Source organism: Trichechus manatus, unplaced genomic scaffold (assembly GCF_000243295.1).
Source record: "Trichechus manatus latirostris isolate Lorelei unplaced genomic scaffold, TriManLat1.0 scaffold00080, whole genome shotgun sequence".
NCBI classification, from domain to species: domain Eukaryota; kingdom Metazoa; phylum Chordata; class Mammalia; order Sirenia; family Trichechidae; genus Trichechus; species Trichechus manatus.
In genome coordinates this window covers 7,530,257-7,546,586 of record NW_004444016.1, presented here as the reverse complement: position 1 = coordinate 7,546,586, position 16,330 = coordinate 7,530,257, and the positions used below count along the sequence as shown (strand labels likewise).

General features: G+C 39.1%; 1 protein-coding gene across 14 annotated transcripts in view; it reads right to left on the bottom strand.

The window, feature by feature from the left end:
* Nucleotides 1-10,925, bottom strand: part of ANKHD1 (ankyrin repeat and KH domain containing 1) — a 172,352-nt gene extending 161,427 nt beyond the window's left edge. For 10 of the 14 annotated variants that reach the window (XR_002824813.1, XM_023735602.1, XM_023735600.1 and 7 more), the window contains exon 1: nt 10,480-10,925. Coding sequence is in view for 11 of the 14 variants with exons in the window: in XM_023735602.1 (XP_023591370.1) it covers nt 10,480-10,770 (291 nt within the window). In the remaining 3 variants the exon portion in view is untranslated. The remainder of the gene's footprint in view (nt 1-10,479) is intronic. The other 4 variants (XM_023735601.1, XM_023735606.1, XM_023735608.1 and 1 more) reach the window with 4 other exon arrangements.
* Nucleotides 10,926-16,330: the final 5,405 nt, after the last annotated feature.

The window sequence follows — 16,330 nt, the reverse complement described above, 5'->3', positions numbered from 1 at the left end:
AGAGACAGAATGGGCCACATAAACCAGAGACTTCATCAGCCTGAGACCAGAAGAACTAGATGGTGCCCAGCTACCACCAATGAATATCCTGACAGGGAACACAACAGAGAGTCCCTGGTGGAGCAGCAGAAGGATGAGGTGTAGAACTCAAATGCTAGTAAGAAGACCAGACTTAATGGTCTGAGACTGGAGGTACCCCGGAAAGCATGGCCCCTGGACTCTCTATCGGCCCAGAACTAAAACAATTTCCGAGGACAACTCTTCAGACAGGGATTGGACTCGACTGTGGGACATAAAGTGATACTCGTGAAGCGTGTGCCTCTTAGTTTAGAAGATGCAAGACACCAAAGGGGCAGCTTCTGTCCAGAGGTGAGATGGGAACATATAGAGGGTTAGGAGCTGGTTGAATGGTCATGGGGAATCAGCAGCGGAAAGGAGGAGTGTGCTGTCACAGAATGGGGTGAGCAATTAGGGTCACATAACAACGTATGTATAAAATTTGGTATGGAAACTTGAAATGTAAACTTCATTTAACTACAACAAAAAAAAAAAAACTAGTATCCAGAATATATTAAAGAAAAAATTAAAACACACACACAACTCAACAACAAAAAACAAACAAATAATGCAATTTAAAAATGAGCAAGAGGTTACCATGGGTTGGAGGGAGCGAGGAATTAAGAGTTATTGCTTAACAGATAGAAAGTCCTGTTGGGGTGATGAAAAAGTTTTGGAAATAGACAGTGGTGATGGTTGCATAACACTGTGAATGTCATTAATGCCACGGAATTATGTACTTAAAAATGGTTAAAATAGAAAATTTAATGTTATATATTATATCATTATTGTTGTTGTTAGTTTCCATCGAGTCAATTCTGACTCATGGCAACCCCATGCGTGCAGAGTAGAACCGCTCTGTAGGGTTTTCAAGGCTGTGACCTTTTCGAAGCAGATCACCAGGCCTGTCTTCTGAGGTACCTCTGAGTGGGTCCAAACTGCCAACCTTTCAGCTAGTAGTCAAGCATTTAACCATTTACGCCACCCAGGTCATTATATATTACAATAAAAATTTTTTATTTATTAAAAAATGAGCAAAAGATTTCAGTATATATTTCTCCAAAAATATATAAATGACCAATAAGCACATGAAAAGATACTCAACATTATTAATCTTAGGGAAATGCAAATCAAAACAACAATGAGATACCACTGCATACCCACTAGGACAGCTAAATTTAAAAATAAAACAAAAAAACAGTAACAAGCGTTGGCGAGGATGTGCAGGAATCAGAACGCTCATACACTGCTAGTGGGAATGTAAAATGGTCCAGCCACCGTGGAAAACAATTTGGCAGTTCTTCAGAAAGTTAAATATAGAGTAACCATATGACCTAGCAATTCTACTCCTAGGTATATACCCAAGAGAATTGATATGTTCACACAAAAACTTGTACAGGAATGTTCATAGCAGCCAAAAATTCATAATAGCCAAAAAGGGGAAATTACCCAAATGCCATCAACTAATGAATGGAACACAAAATGTGCCATATCCACACAATGGAATATTACTCCAATGAAGTACCAGTACATGCTATATAACATGTAGAAAGAAGCTAAACACAAAAAATCATATATTGTATGATTCCACTTACATGAAATGTTCCGAACAGGCAAATCCATAGAGACAAAAAGTGTATCAGTGATTGCCTGAGGCTGGGGAAAGGGGAGATTAGGAAATGCCAGCTAATAGATACAGGGTTTCTTTTTGGGGCAATGAAAATGTTTTAGAATAGACAGTGACGATGGTTACACAACCTCACGAATATATTAAAAACCACGGAACTGTATAATGTGAAGGGTGAATTTTATGGTATGTGAATTATATTTCAATTAGGAAAAAACTTTGGAAACTTGAATTTGAAAAATAGTTTGGAAATTTGTTAAATTTCTTGATTTTGATAACTGAACTCTAGTTACATAATATCTTTGTTCTTGGGGAATGCACGCTGGCATATTTAGAAATAAAGAAGCGTGATGTCTGCAACCTATTTTCAAGCAGTTAAGAAAATAAAGTATTTGTGTGTTTGTGTGTTTGTGTGTTTGTGTGTGTGTGTGTGTGTGTGTGTTTGTACATACAGTGTATGTATGTATTCATGGAGAAAGAGAAAATAGGAAAAAATGAAGACAACTGGTGAATCTGGATAAAAGATTATATATATGGGAGTTCCTTGCATTATTCTTGCAACTTTCCAGTAAGTTTGAAATTATACCAAAATATAATAAAAATAAAAAACAACAAAAAAGAATGCATCCAATATAACTGGATTATTGCCCCTTTTGGAATCTGCTCTTTGATAACCGATGGTTGTTTTTACATGTGTTACTGAATTTAGCAATTCCATAATGTTAAAAGGGCAGTAATAACAATGTAGAGATTTAGCAACAGAAGAAAATAAAGCAATTAGAAGCTGATAAGAGCTTAAATACCTTTCACAGTATATCATTTAAGGTTTACCTTCTGACTCAGATTCCATAAAATGCTGACATGAAAACCTTCTCAATTCTGCACCATTAAAGAAAACACTGTAGGTTCATTTATGTAGGATTAATAGCTTATTGAAATACTTTTTTAAAAAAAAAAAATGAACTCATCTCTAATCACATAAAGGATAAAAAGTATTCTTCCTAGCATTTAATCAATATATGAAGCATTCTGATCAATCACAAATTAGTCAACATGAGGACAAGTAAGTATAAAGATTATATTCCAGAAACATCTACTCAACAGCATCCCACATAAACTGGGTTCAGTGGTTTCAGGGAGGGTATCAATGAGCGCTCAGGCAGTCTCCCTGTTATAGCTGCTTTTTAATATTTTGTCAAGCTCAAGTCCTTTGATTTGCTAATAACCATAAGATCTGTAATATCCCTAAGATTTGTACTAAAACTTGTTCTCAACCTAACTGTCCTCATTACAAACCATTAAATACATCAAATTTACCTTGGCAATTTAATAAACTGTTCATTCTCCTGTTTAATTCTTATTCTTAGGGCTTATCCCTGAGAGTACACTTGCCTTTCTCTTACGATTGCAAAGTAATACAGATGAATCAAATCACTAGATTATAGTGGGAAATCTACTTTTTTAAAAACACCCTTTCTACTACTGAAAACTGCATCCATTCAGCAAGAGAAAAACTTTGTGAACAGAAATATGTGGAGTGGGGAGGGTGGGGAGGATTGAGCAAAATATGCTCTTTGACAAACAGTTGCTAAATTTCATTCTAGCAAATAAGAAAGAGGCTTATACGCAACTTTACTTTCTTACTGGTTTTGGTAAGTTTAGCCTGGAATAAAGGTAAACCGTCAATCATCATAAGGCAATTGTTCTCCACTCATAGGAACTGGGCACTGTCAGTAACCACCAATAGAATAGCACACGGATACTAATTTTTACATAATAATTAGTATGTAACAATATTACAAAACCAATGTTTCCTATATTGGCAAAGGAAGCAAATTTGAGCCTTTCTATATAAGTGAAATTATTTATTAATCCTTTTAAAATGAATAATGACAAGGACTGAACTTTTCAAATAAGTTCAATTATAAAATTACCTATAGACTGGTACTCCTGCTGTATTCAATGGTACACCTTTGATTGTCTTCTTAACATGCTACATGGCTGTCACCAATTTCATTAAATACTATAAAACTTTTCCAAAAAGATACATATTTCTTAAGCAACTAATTAAATTCATTGGTACAATGCATCAGAAATGAGACAGTCAACAAGGACAATCTAGCAGGTAAAATAACTACAATGGGAGTCAGATGATCTATTTTCTAGTCCTAACTGCTACAAATTAGCTGTGTGATCCTGGGAAAGTCACTTAGCTCAATGATTTTCAGACTTCTAAGGCTTCACCACCACAGTCCTGACGTGAAGTTTCCAATTTGATATTTTGTCAAGTATGGATATTTTAAAATTCATTTTTTAATGAATACAGGGCATTATAGCAAAGTATAAAAAGTGAAGAAATTCGCTTTATGAAAAATTCATTACACTGTCCTTACTTTTCTCATTTCACTTTAGATTTATGAAAATTTCAGTGGGTACTAAATAGGCATTTATTAGAAAAACAGCATCTGGTAACCAAAAACTCTGCCTGTTTCTTAATCTGAAGAAGCAAAATACTAGCATGGGCTCTGGATTCAGTACTGGATTTCAAATTCTATCTTTACCACTTACTAGCTGTGTTGTCTCCTTGGACTCAATACTTCACTTCTTTGAGCCTACATTTATTCATCTATAAGAATGTAGATAATACCTACCTCAAAAGGGTGTTGAAACGATTAAATAAAATAACGAAAGTATCTAGTACGGTACTGGCATATAATAAGCATTCAATAAATGGTAGCAGTTACCTAAAAATGAGATGAGATAGGATTATCACCAAGATTCTATGACTCTACAGACAAGTAACAGAAGGGAAAAATGTGATCAATAAAGTCCAAAAAGAGATATACTGAAACAGTTCATTCACTGTGGGTAAAAATACATATATATATCTGATTTTATTTCTTACCATTTGGTCTTAAAGAAAGGTAAATTTGGTAAAGAAAAAAATATTAGTAGACTCATCATTTCTTTTTGCTTGCCAATTCAAGACTAATACTTTGTTAAAACTGCTTTGCTTTTCTTTAAACCAATATATGTATTTTATTTATCTTATCTATCATGGAATCATAAGGACAGAATTGATTTTCAGAGGTTATGTAGTCCATCATCACCCTACTACCAGATAAGTCCAGACAGAAATGTGCTTAAGCTCATCTCCTTGCTTCATTCTAACACATTTTACCCTTGCTTTAAAAAAAAGTCTAAATCTCTCTCAAATTTACCACTTTTAAAAACACACGAATAGTATGTTACCTTTTGTGTAAGAATGGGAAAAATATATACATATCTGTATTTTCATTAAAATTTTTTGAAAGGATATATAAGACATTAAAAGCGTGGAGGACAGGATAGACGTGAACAAACGTAAGATCAAGACTTTTTCTTCACAGTATCCCTTTATATTACTTTGACTTACGAATTATAAGAATATAATCACCTACTGAAAATGTACTAAATAATAACCAAAAAAACTCTCATACTTCAAGTTTCACGATAAGGTTTTCTTCCACCCATACCTAATCAATTCTGCATTGACCCACCATGCATATAATCATACTCATCACCACATCATTTTATATGCAAAGCCCTAAGGCTTTAAAGAATGAAATTTGTGTAATGTAGATACTTATGCGGTATGTAACAAATTGTTACAGTAATAACATGTAACCTTTTTCCTTCAATAAACATTTCCATAGTTTGCAAAATTTGCCCACTAGAATACAAAGCCATACTTCTTTTTTTATTCCTACTGATCATAAAGCCCTTTCTACCCTGAACAAACTGAAAATCCCCACAGACGTTTTTAAAACACTCATTTTCATGGACAATAACTGAACTTGTCAAATGTAATAAAATATTTTAAGTGAAAGCTCCAAAAAATGATAAATTTACCATAGAAAATTTATAGAAGTACATGTTAGTTGTACATTAAACTTTTCAGCACCCTCTTTCTATTCCTCCCTGGTTCAGGCTGAGTGTAAGCTGTGAAATGCTATTAAAAGCAGTGACTCACCTTGTTTACCTGAAGTTTGAATACAGGGTATTCATGACAAAATTGCCATCCTTGATGACAAGAGTGGCCTCTAGACCAGTGGTTCTCAACCAAGGGTGATATTGTCCCCAGGGGAGATATGGCAATGCCTGAAGACATTTTTGCTTGTCACAACTGGGTGGGGGCTACTGGCATCTAGTGGGTAGAGGCCAACGATGCTGCTAATGCACAGGAGAGCTCCTCACAACAAATAATTATCTGGCCCAAAATGTCAATACTGTTGCTGCTGAGAAACCCTACTCTAGATTATAGATCGTAAGTTACCCTAAAGGAAATGGCCCATCTCCTCTCCTGGTGGAGAAAATCAGAATGGGATTTTTGTATGGCATGTGCTTTTAAACTATAAAATTTTCAGGAAAAAAAAATCTTTTGCTAATTTCAGAGCTGCATACAATTTCTGTGTTCTTTTACATAATGGTAAAATATGGCATTGGTCTCAAGATAAGAAAAAAAACCTCAATATGATATAAAGCTATGCTTTCTAATTTGATGTCTTTAAAGTGTGTGTGTGTGTATATAAATATGAACATATATACACACATATATAGAATTAAGTAGGCCTAGAAAGTTTACTGAAAGATACAAAAATTTTAATAGTGGTTACTTCTGAATAGTGAGATTTGAAAGATCAGTGGATGGTGGGAAAAGTTAAGTTTTACTTTTCCCCTTATATCTACTGGAAACCCTGGTAGTGTAGTGGTTAAGAGCTATGGCTGCTAACCAAAAGGTCGGCAGTTTGAATCCACCAGGTGCTCCTTGGAAACTCTATGGGTCGGTCAGTAAGAGTCAGAATCAACTTGACAGCAACTGGGGTTTGGTTTTTTATTTTTTAGTATCTACTATCTATACTATTGAATTTTTTACCACAAGATTATATTACTTTTACAATAATGTTAAAAGGAGAATCTTACACATATATACACATAGTATATAAGTACATTCTTACGACAGAAAAATTAAAAATCGTAAGCCTCAGCAAACGCTTTTCTTTAGGAGTTTTCTCTTTTGACTGCTTTAAAAAAAGATTACAATTCTAAAATTAACTTTCAAAAATTGGTTTTTATAGAATTTTCAACCTGACTTCTCTTCTGAACAACGGGTACATTTCAACAGGATTCAATGCAAGGTCTCAGAGAGCTAAGGAACTTGCTCAGTATGCCTGAAGAAATACAAAACAGATATTTATCCCAAGTTTCCCTAAGTTGGCACAATTCTAATATAAAAACATTTATAAAAAGATCTAAGTCCCTTCCTCAAACTAAAAGGTCTTTTGACTTGGCCAGTACGGAAAAGCAGCTTGTTTTTTTCTCAGCTCTGATAATGAACAGAAACGAGGTCCTTAGAGTATGTCTCTGTGCACCAAAAGTATAAAACTTTAACTAATTCTACAGCAAATACACTAGGCCTCCACATTTCTTACTCACTTCTCACCTACTGGGGAATAAAATAAACTTCATACCAACCTCCCAAACTGCACACCAACTTGTTATCTCTCTGACGTCTAGGTGCTTGGCTCAAACATATATATATATATATATATATATATATATACACACACACACATATATATACATATATATATACACACACACACATATATATACATATATATATACACACACACACATATACACACATATATTTTTTAAACGAAAGTGAATACTTTAGTACCATGCATTAAACGCCAGTTAGATAATTTTTTTTTTTTTTTTGAGCAATATATCTCTTCACACTGGAAATTCAAAGGCAAGAATATGGGCGAAGATAGCTCATCTTTTCAAAAAAAAAACCATAAAAGGGAAGGAATTTGCTTGAGCAAAATAGGGCATTTCACTTACAAAGGCATAAACTATACCTTAACACACATACTATATAGCAGAGACTAGACACCCTGAGACTTTCTTCTCTATGTGATACGGGAGAAAAGGGACACAAAAACAAAGCTTTCTTTTCCCACAGGTCAAGAAAGAATCTATATACACACTGAGCATCATCTGATACAGACTTTAGTCTGTGGGTATCCTAGGAACCTCTAACCCAAAAATGAAGTCTATATATACACTTAATACCTAAATTCTTTTTAGGCACAGAAAACATGTAACAAGAGAATAAGGGATTCGTCTACCATCAACCACTACCAAATGGGTATAAACCAAAAAAACCAAACCCACTTCAATGGAACCAATTCCAACTCATAGTGACCATATACGACAGAGTAGAACTGCCCCACAGGGTTTCCAAGGCTTTACAGAAGGAGACTACCACATTTTTCTCCCGTGGAGAGGATCATGGGTTCAAATTGCCCATCTTTTGGTTGGCAGCTGAGTGCTTTAACCACTGCGCAACCAGGGCTCCCTCCAAATGGGTACTGCCTTCCTATCTATTCCGACTCACAGCGACCTGTAGGTCAGAGTAGAACTACCCCACTGGGTTTCCAAGGCTATAAATCTTTACTGAAGTAGATTGCCACATCTTTCTCCCCTGGAGCAGCTGGTGGGTATGAATTGCCAACCTTTTGTGTTCTAACCATTGACCTTTTGGTTAGCAGCTGAGCACTTTAAGCATTGCGCTACCATGGGCTTCTACCAAATGGGTATAAACCAAAAACTTATTGCTGTGGAGTCAATTCCGACTCACAGCGACCCTATAGGACAGAACAGAACTGCCCCCATAGGGTTTCCAAGGAGCAGCTGGTGGATTCAAACTGTCAACACTTTGGTTAGCAGCTGAGCACTTAACCACTTTGCCACCAGGGCTCCAAATGGGTATAGAAACCATATACACATAACTTCAACAATAAACTTCAAACACACACACATACACACACACACACACACAAAAGGTATGGATTCTGCCCACAGCTTTAACCACATGGTATGGAAGCTTGAAATGAAATACAGTTTTATAACATATATATCCCAACATACACACACACACACACACACACACACACACACACACACACACAACATATATATAGTATGTGTGTGTGTGTTGCTATGAACAAGCCCCAAAGAAATGATTACTTCAAAAGCTCTATTCCCAGATATACCACATGAGTTCAAAGAGCTAGAGATTTATGACTCTGGAGGCTCACTAGCACTCTACCTCTGTAGAAATTTAAGAATACTACTTATGTAAGTAAGTAAATATGTAAATGAGTGATCTTCGTCTCACCCATGGCAATTACGTAAAAATGGTCCAGCAAATCAAGGACACTCTATCATGTTTAGACCAACGGAAGTCTTTTCAGATTCTCGTTTACAAGTTTCAAAGAAAAACAAACCGTAGTGTTTAGAGTTTGAAGATACCCTTCCACTTCATTTCCAGTCTAAAAAGTACGTGTTTTGGGTTCATCACTCATCAATTTTCACTCAAAGGATAAAAGAAGCCTTCTACAAGCTCAAGAGTGTAGGTGCTCCAGAGACTCTCCCTATAACTCTCTATTCAAATAAAATTCTTGGCCCAATTTGGCTTATAAGTTATTTCCCTTATAATGAAATTCAAAGACACAGACATTCAAGGGACTATCCCGCTTATAACTCACACCTGTTTTTTCCAAAGCAAAATGTTGGGGTCAGAATGGATACAGGTTTTAAATCTAGAAGAAACCCTGTTCAGATCTAGGATGATGAGACAGTGCACTGACTGTATTCTGCAACCTACAAATAGAGGTTCTCCTTATTCCTCTCAAATAGGAGAGCCAGGATAAAAGAGTACACACAGAGAATTTCCTGTACTTTAATTCCAAGACCAGAGGTTGAAATGATTGATCACAAGCGATGAACCAGGCACCTCAGAACCAAAACAGGGCAAATACTTGGAACACTTAGAACAATACTCATCACAAGACAGTACTATATCTAAGCTATACCCAAGAGAGAAAAAAAAAAGTATATATATATAAACTATCTCCTTTTTCCCTAGAGCCCAAAAGATGATGCCTACCGTCATGAGTTGTTCAGACCTAAAAAGGCCCAGTATACACATAAGAGCTAAGAGAAATAAAGGACTGGATAACTGATTTCCTTCACTGCACAAGAAAAGGTGCCAACAGGGTGCCTCACCTTCTCCAAGCCTAAAAAACCTCAAGAGTCTGAGCTTCCGAATAGTATCCTGCTATTTTGAAGCTCAGAGATGCACTGGAACTTTCTTTTCCTGTCTAGCTTCACAATAGGTCCCAGGAGCAAGAGTCACGTGATTTTCCAGGGTAAAAGCTACCTTAATATTCACCTGTCTCAAACTAGGAACCCTTCTTAAATAAACAGGAAAGACGTAAGAATTTATAATGAATACGGCAAATAAATGTCCAACCCCTCAACTTTGGGGACGGGCGTGTAGTGGAAATGCTCTTTGCGCTAGCTCGCTCCCTCCCTCTCTCTCTCTGTCTCCCCCTCTCAGTACCAAGGGCAGGGACTCAGGCAAGACCCCGCCCCCCCATCTCCCAAGCGGGGTGGGCGGGAGGTAGCTGGAGGAGTCCTTGTTCCCGCGCGAAGCTCAGAGACCAAGGGGCTCTCTATTGTGGGTGTACGGATGATGATGGGAACCCGTCCTGCCCGAGCCCCGGGAGGCAGGGTAAGCCGAAGGTGCGCTAGGCCCACACCGCTGCCACCACCACCACGGAGCTGCCCGCTGTCAAGGAACGACTCCGCCCGGGAAGCGGGAGGGAGGCCCCGGCCAGGTGCCGGCCCAAAGAGAATTCCTGCCTCATGCTGTGTGGGAGGCGGGGGTCCAGGAGCCGTACCTCGGACACCTCGTCCTCGTCGCTGCCAGAGGCACCACCTTCACCCCCGGCCCTCAGCACTGCAGCCGCCAACTTGAAATCCAGCGCCGCGTCCCCTCCGCCCGCGCCGCTGCTGCCGCCACCGACTCCCGGCGCGGGTCCGGCCTCCCCAAAGAGTCTCACCGTGCGGAGCCCCAGCCCGACCCCTCCCGGCGGAGGCGGCTCCGAGGCCCCGGCTGGGGCGGATCGCGGAGTCACCGAGTCCAGGTCCTCCTCAAAGGAGGTGCCGCCGCCTCCGCCGTCGGTCAGCATGGTTCGCACGCGGAGCCAGAGACGCCGCCGAGTCACCTGCGGCCACCGCTGCCGCTGATCCCGGGAACAAGACGAGCAGCAGGAAGAAGCAGCTTCTCCTTCCCCCCTGTCCCAGCAGCGCCACTAACTTCTCACTGCCTAACCTGCTGCCTCCCGCCCCCCCCACTCGCCACTGGCTGCAGCTCCTCCGCGGCTGCAGATCATTGGCCAAGGTGACCCGTCGCTCAGGCTCTTCGTCACGCGCCGCTCGCTGGCTCGCGGCCCCCAAGCTGCGTTGACCCGCGCAGGCAGAGGCGGTTGCGAACACCCGCCTCCTACGCCCCACGCGCCGACTTCCGGTCTTTTTCTCTGTCTATTGGACAACTTCTGTGACTATCGCGTCACGACCTTAAAGTGGATTAGTTGGCCTTGTGGTCAGTCACAGTGACCCTTAACAACGGGAGACTTCATTGGCGCCGTAAAGTGTCGGTCACTTTGTCACAGGACGTCGCGTGGTACAATTGGCCGGTAAGGGTACCATTCATCCCGCCCACATCTGAGGTGACGGGAAAGGGTTGGGGAATTTCCACTTCTGATTTAAATTACGGCTGAAGGGACGACGCGCAAGAAATGGTAAAAACTGGAGTAGAATTCATCCTGCGCTTGGTTAAGCTTATAAGTCAAGGATTTAAGTGGCGCCGGAGCTAACACAGCTCCCACCTGTCGCTCTCCGCCGTGCGCGGAGATTATGGCCGGAGAGTTACTGCATGCGGATTGGAGGAGTAAACCAGTCAGTCTCACTTAGGCTCCACCTTTCTGCCATCCCCTGATTGGAAGAGCCTAGCGTCAGTCACTAGAAGCAGTCACCACCTCTGGGACAGGTGAGGTGGTGCAGCCTCTCAGCCTTAGGCTACTTGAGCGGGAGTAGGGGGCAGGGAGCAGCGAGGGGACAGGATTGAACAGGCAAAAGGACGTTCCTGCTTGGCGCTTCTAGCTTTTCCGAAGTTGAGCCGAGCGCGCGAACTGAGGGGGCGCGGGTAGCTGCTGGCGACAGCCGCTCTGAGGCGACTCGGCCCGCCCGCGCGCTGGGACGTGGCTGGGCGCGGCAGTTCCACAACCTCCCGCCGTGATCGCCTCGCGGGGCCACGTTCTCTCGCGTGTGAAAGGCGGCGGGCCTGAGGGCTGGACAGCGCCGTCCCTCAGTACCAGGAACTGTCCCACGAAGGAAAGCGGGAAGGCGACAAACAACGCTCAGAATCCGTGCTTAAGAGTGCGTGCTCCGGAGCAGTTTCGAGTTCTGATGTTGCTACTTACTCTCTTTGTGATCTCGGGGCGTTTGGTTAATCTCTGTGAACTTCAGTTCCTACATCTGTAAAATGAGGGTAATATTAGTACCTTCCTCATTGAGTTGTTATGAATAAATTAGATGATACAAGGCGCTTAAGTAGCAAAGGACCAGACTATAGTAGACTCATTTTTGTTAGTTACCGCCTCCTCTTCTTTCAGGAGCTCTCGCGCGCGCTGTCTGTCCGCTCCCTCTCTTTCTCTCTCCTCCCCATTTCATACTACCAGCCAAACTAATTCTTGTCTGATCTCAAGGCTAGCTAAGGGGTCTTCCCTCCTCAGGGATCTCTCTATATATATCTCCTTTGTCAATAAAGAGAGTTTTTAAAATGTCCATGCTCCAACTAATCCTATGATCAAAGAGAACAAGAAAGGAGTTTGGTCAAGTTTGTATGGCAAATGTCTTTTTCCTCAGCGATTGTCCATAAGATAACAGAAGTTGGCTAAAAACAAGATTTGGCATCTTCTATTCTGCAACTTTAATAAAGAGCTTTGTATATTTGAATTGTGCAATGCTTAGTATTTCACCTCTCTTGAACTGGTGAAAATTATATAAAGGATATAAGTATTTTTAGCATGACTTTACAAACTGATTTTGCCATCACACTGATTTAAAGAACACTTTGAGGATTATGAACATTTCTTTGGCTTGATAGTTGCTCGTTTTGGCATTTCACATGCAAAGAAGAACGGTATTTTCTATGAGCCCAGAACATCTGAGGTAAATATTCTTTCTGGATAATGACCTGTATAAAAGAGAAACCAACAACAACAAAAGCCTTGTACCTGTTGTAGAAAACTATTTAGATGTAAATGCCATGTACCTTGACTTTAGTTTGAATCTTTGGAACTTAATTAGCTCACATCCTCAGTGCTGTTAAAGTTTTCAAGGCATGTGTGACTAGGTCACAACCCAAACTAATAGCATCAACTAAAGAAACCCAGCACTGCCCAACCCACTTCAAAGCTGGATTATCCAGAATTGGTATGGATACATCCTTAGGCAAAAACAGGTATTGACTGGTACAACATTACAAAGGAACTACTTGTCATTCCTACCACTAATACAAAAATAATTTCTTACGCAATTCCTTGAACAAACTCATTAAATTCTTTAAACAAATGTAATGAATCTCAATAACAAAGGAAAAGGAAATCTGGGTGTATACATTTTTTTCCAGCATATTTGAGAAGGAAAAATACATTCTCTACTCAGTGTCTATCCACCAACCCTGAATATAGCCAGAAAAAGATAATTGAACAATAATCTTCGTTTCACCTGAACCTTTACCTGAACCACTTTTCAATATGGAAGTTTAGGAACTCCCAATCTCCTAGATTTTACTGACTGTTATATAGAGTCTGTGTTAAATATGATTGAGTATTTCCATACATACCAAATGCCTGTTGTTTTACAAATGTGAAAACTAACTGATTGAGAAATCACTACCACATCAAGTAATACATTTAGTGAATATGTGAAATCACAATATATTCAATATAAAATATCAATAACTGTTATTGTGCTTTAGTGGGTGACCTTTTATTACAAAACCAATATTCAAATAATGTATCTTAAGATGATATTTACTACTAAGAGACAAGTAATACAGTGATTTTCAAATGCTGAATAAGTAGTGGAGAGCAAAATCCCCTTTAAAAATATATTTGCTAAAAGTGAGCATTAGAAGAAAATGTACCTTGGCACAGAAAACCATTGGGAATGTTATTACAGTATATTTGTAATATGTTTTAAAGCAGTCTCCTTCTGACTATCTTTTAGACAGGAAAGGAAAAAGGTTTAAAAAAAAGAGAGAGAGAGAGAAACTGTATTAGCCCTGGGATTTTTAAAACTTCTGCGGTAATAAGAGGCTTTATCCCTCATAAGAAATGTGAGATTGACAGACTAAATCACAGATAGAGGAACTTTAGCTATATGTAGTTCTTTCACATGTAACCTACGTTTTCTCAAGATTTAACTTAAGCATGCCAATTCATCTCAGTTCACCCCATCTATATAAGGAAAGAAGAAGTAAACCAACAAATTTGTTGTGCTTGGATATTATGTCATTTAATCTTTATAATAACCCTATTAAGATTTCACCCATTGTACAAATGAGGAAGTTGAAACTTCAGAAAAAGTTAAATAAATTACTCAAAGTTATAAGGCCAGTGTAGGGAAAGGCTGGGATTGGAATTTATTTCTACCTGATCCCCAAACTCATGCTCTTCCTGCTATGTCACATTTCTGTGGTACTCTCAAAGGCAGAAGAACTTCATCAATCAGATAAAGTCCAACCATTGCATCCTTCTTATAAACCTCCTAATTAGCGCTCTACGTGGAGTAATCCCTGACTACCACCAAATATAATTTTTTCCTTGTAACAGTTGGAAACATTTAATTTAAAAGTAATTGTTTCCTGGTTTCTCTAACCATATTGTTAATTTCTTAGGCCAATGTAATTTACACAGTAACAAAACCTGAATCCTTAACACACTCACATGGTTCAAAATTTCAAAAGAAATAAAAAGATATACACAGAAAAGAGTTGTTTTACTTTGTCCACTGGACACCCAGATCCCCTCCTCTGAGTCAAAACAAGTTACTAGCTTTTCAAATATCCTCCTACAGATTTTTATGCATTATAAACAATTTCATATATGTCGATTTCTTTTTTCTCTTTCCAACACAAATGACAGCATACCATACACACTTCTGCACCTTGCTTTTTTTAATTTTTTTTTTCTCGAGCAACTCCATCTTGTATATAAAGAGTTCTGTCATTCTTTTTTATTACTTCATAGTATTCTATTAATTGTGTGTACCATAATTTATTTAGCCAGTCATAATGTTGGACATTTAGATTATTTCAGATTTTATTTGCTATTAACAAACCATGCTACAATGTTTAACTTAACCCACTTTCTTTCCTCCATAAAGTGCTGGGCACGTGTTAATTTAATTGAAAAGCCATTAAATTGCAACTAAACTCAGGGCTACCATTTGTTTAAGCTACAGTCAAATACATCTTCAAAATGTCTAGCAATGTCTAGGAGGTGGGCATATGTAAAAACAAGGAGCTATGTCTACCTACAGCTAGACTACCCCCACCATACAGCCAAAGAAAATTATACCAAGTTATTCAGAAAACTTCCTACAGTTTAGTATTCTACTGCACCCACCCTTCCTGGAAAAGGGGAAAAATACACACAAACACACAAAATGCCTCCTTGCCCACTAGAATTTCCAACCCTGTCACCTTCCCAACAAGAATGAGGCAAGTAAATAATGTTGCACCTTTTGATTATATACACCTTTAGTGCCTGGAATAGTTGGGTTTTTTTCCAAATTTCTAAACCTAATGAATACTAAATACCTATTGTGGTGGAATAACTCACGTTCTCAACAAAGGAGACAGGAGGGAACAATTATTAATTAATTCTTCCTTGGGGCTCTGCAAGAATTCCTTAATTCTTGAATTATTGGATAAAGGACATGTCAAGGAGAATATGCATTAGGATTTCTGAGAGGAAGTAGGATCTGGTGACAAGGTCCCTGAGCTAGGAATCAGAAATACAAACTCTACTTCAGGTAACTGGTATGCCTCTGTGTGACACAGTGCCCTTAGACCTAGGAGGTTTGTGTGTCCATTTGACCTTCAGAGGTACACTTTAGAAGTACATCACTTCAGAGGCATTTCACATCCCAAAACGTAGTCATCACTTCAAATCAAATATCATACATGCATAGAAAAAGCTTGGTTGGTCACACGTACACCAAGATGTTGATAGTAATTATTTCTCAGTATGGGAGTTATACAGAGATTTTTTTAATTATTTTCCTGTTTTTCAGTATTTGTATTTTCTAGGCTTTCCTTTTGTTTCTTTTTTTTAAGTTTTCCCATAGTGAACATGTAATTTTGCTGTAATAAAAATTAAATGGTTTCCGGGCAACATGGCACTATAGACAGAAGCACCACGCCGTCCCTCCACAGCAAAGATCCGAAAAACTAAGCCAAACAGAGAAAACGTCAATCCTGAAACCCTAAGCATCAAATGAAGAGATAAAGAACTCAGCCAAGCACCAAATGGAATAAGAAACTGACAGAGAACAGAGAGTGAGGAGAGATACATGCAGAGGCCCCCTATCAGCTAATGCAGCATGGATCCACCATCTTGACTCCTATCAGAGATCAATGAACAGGGGGTACTGGAAAGCAGCTTCACAAAGCTTCCA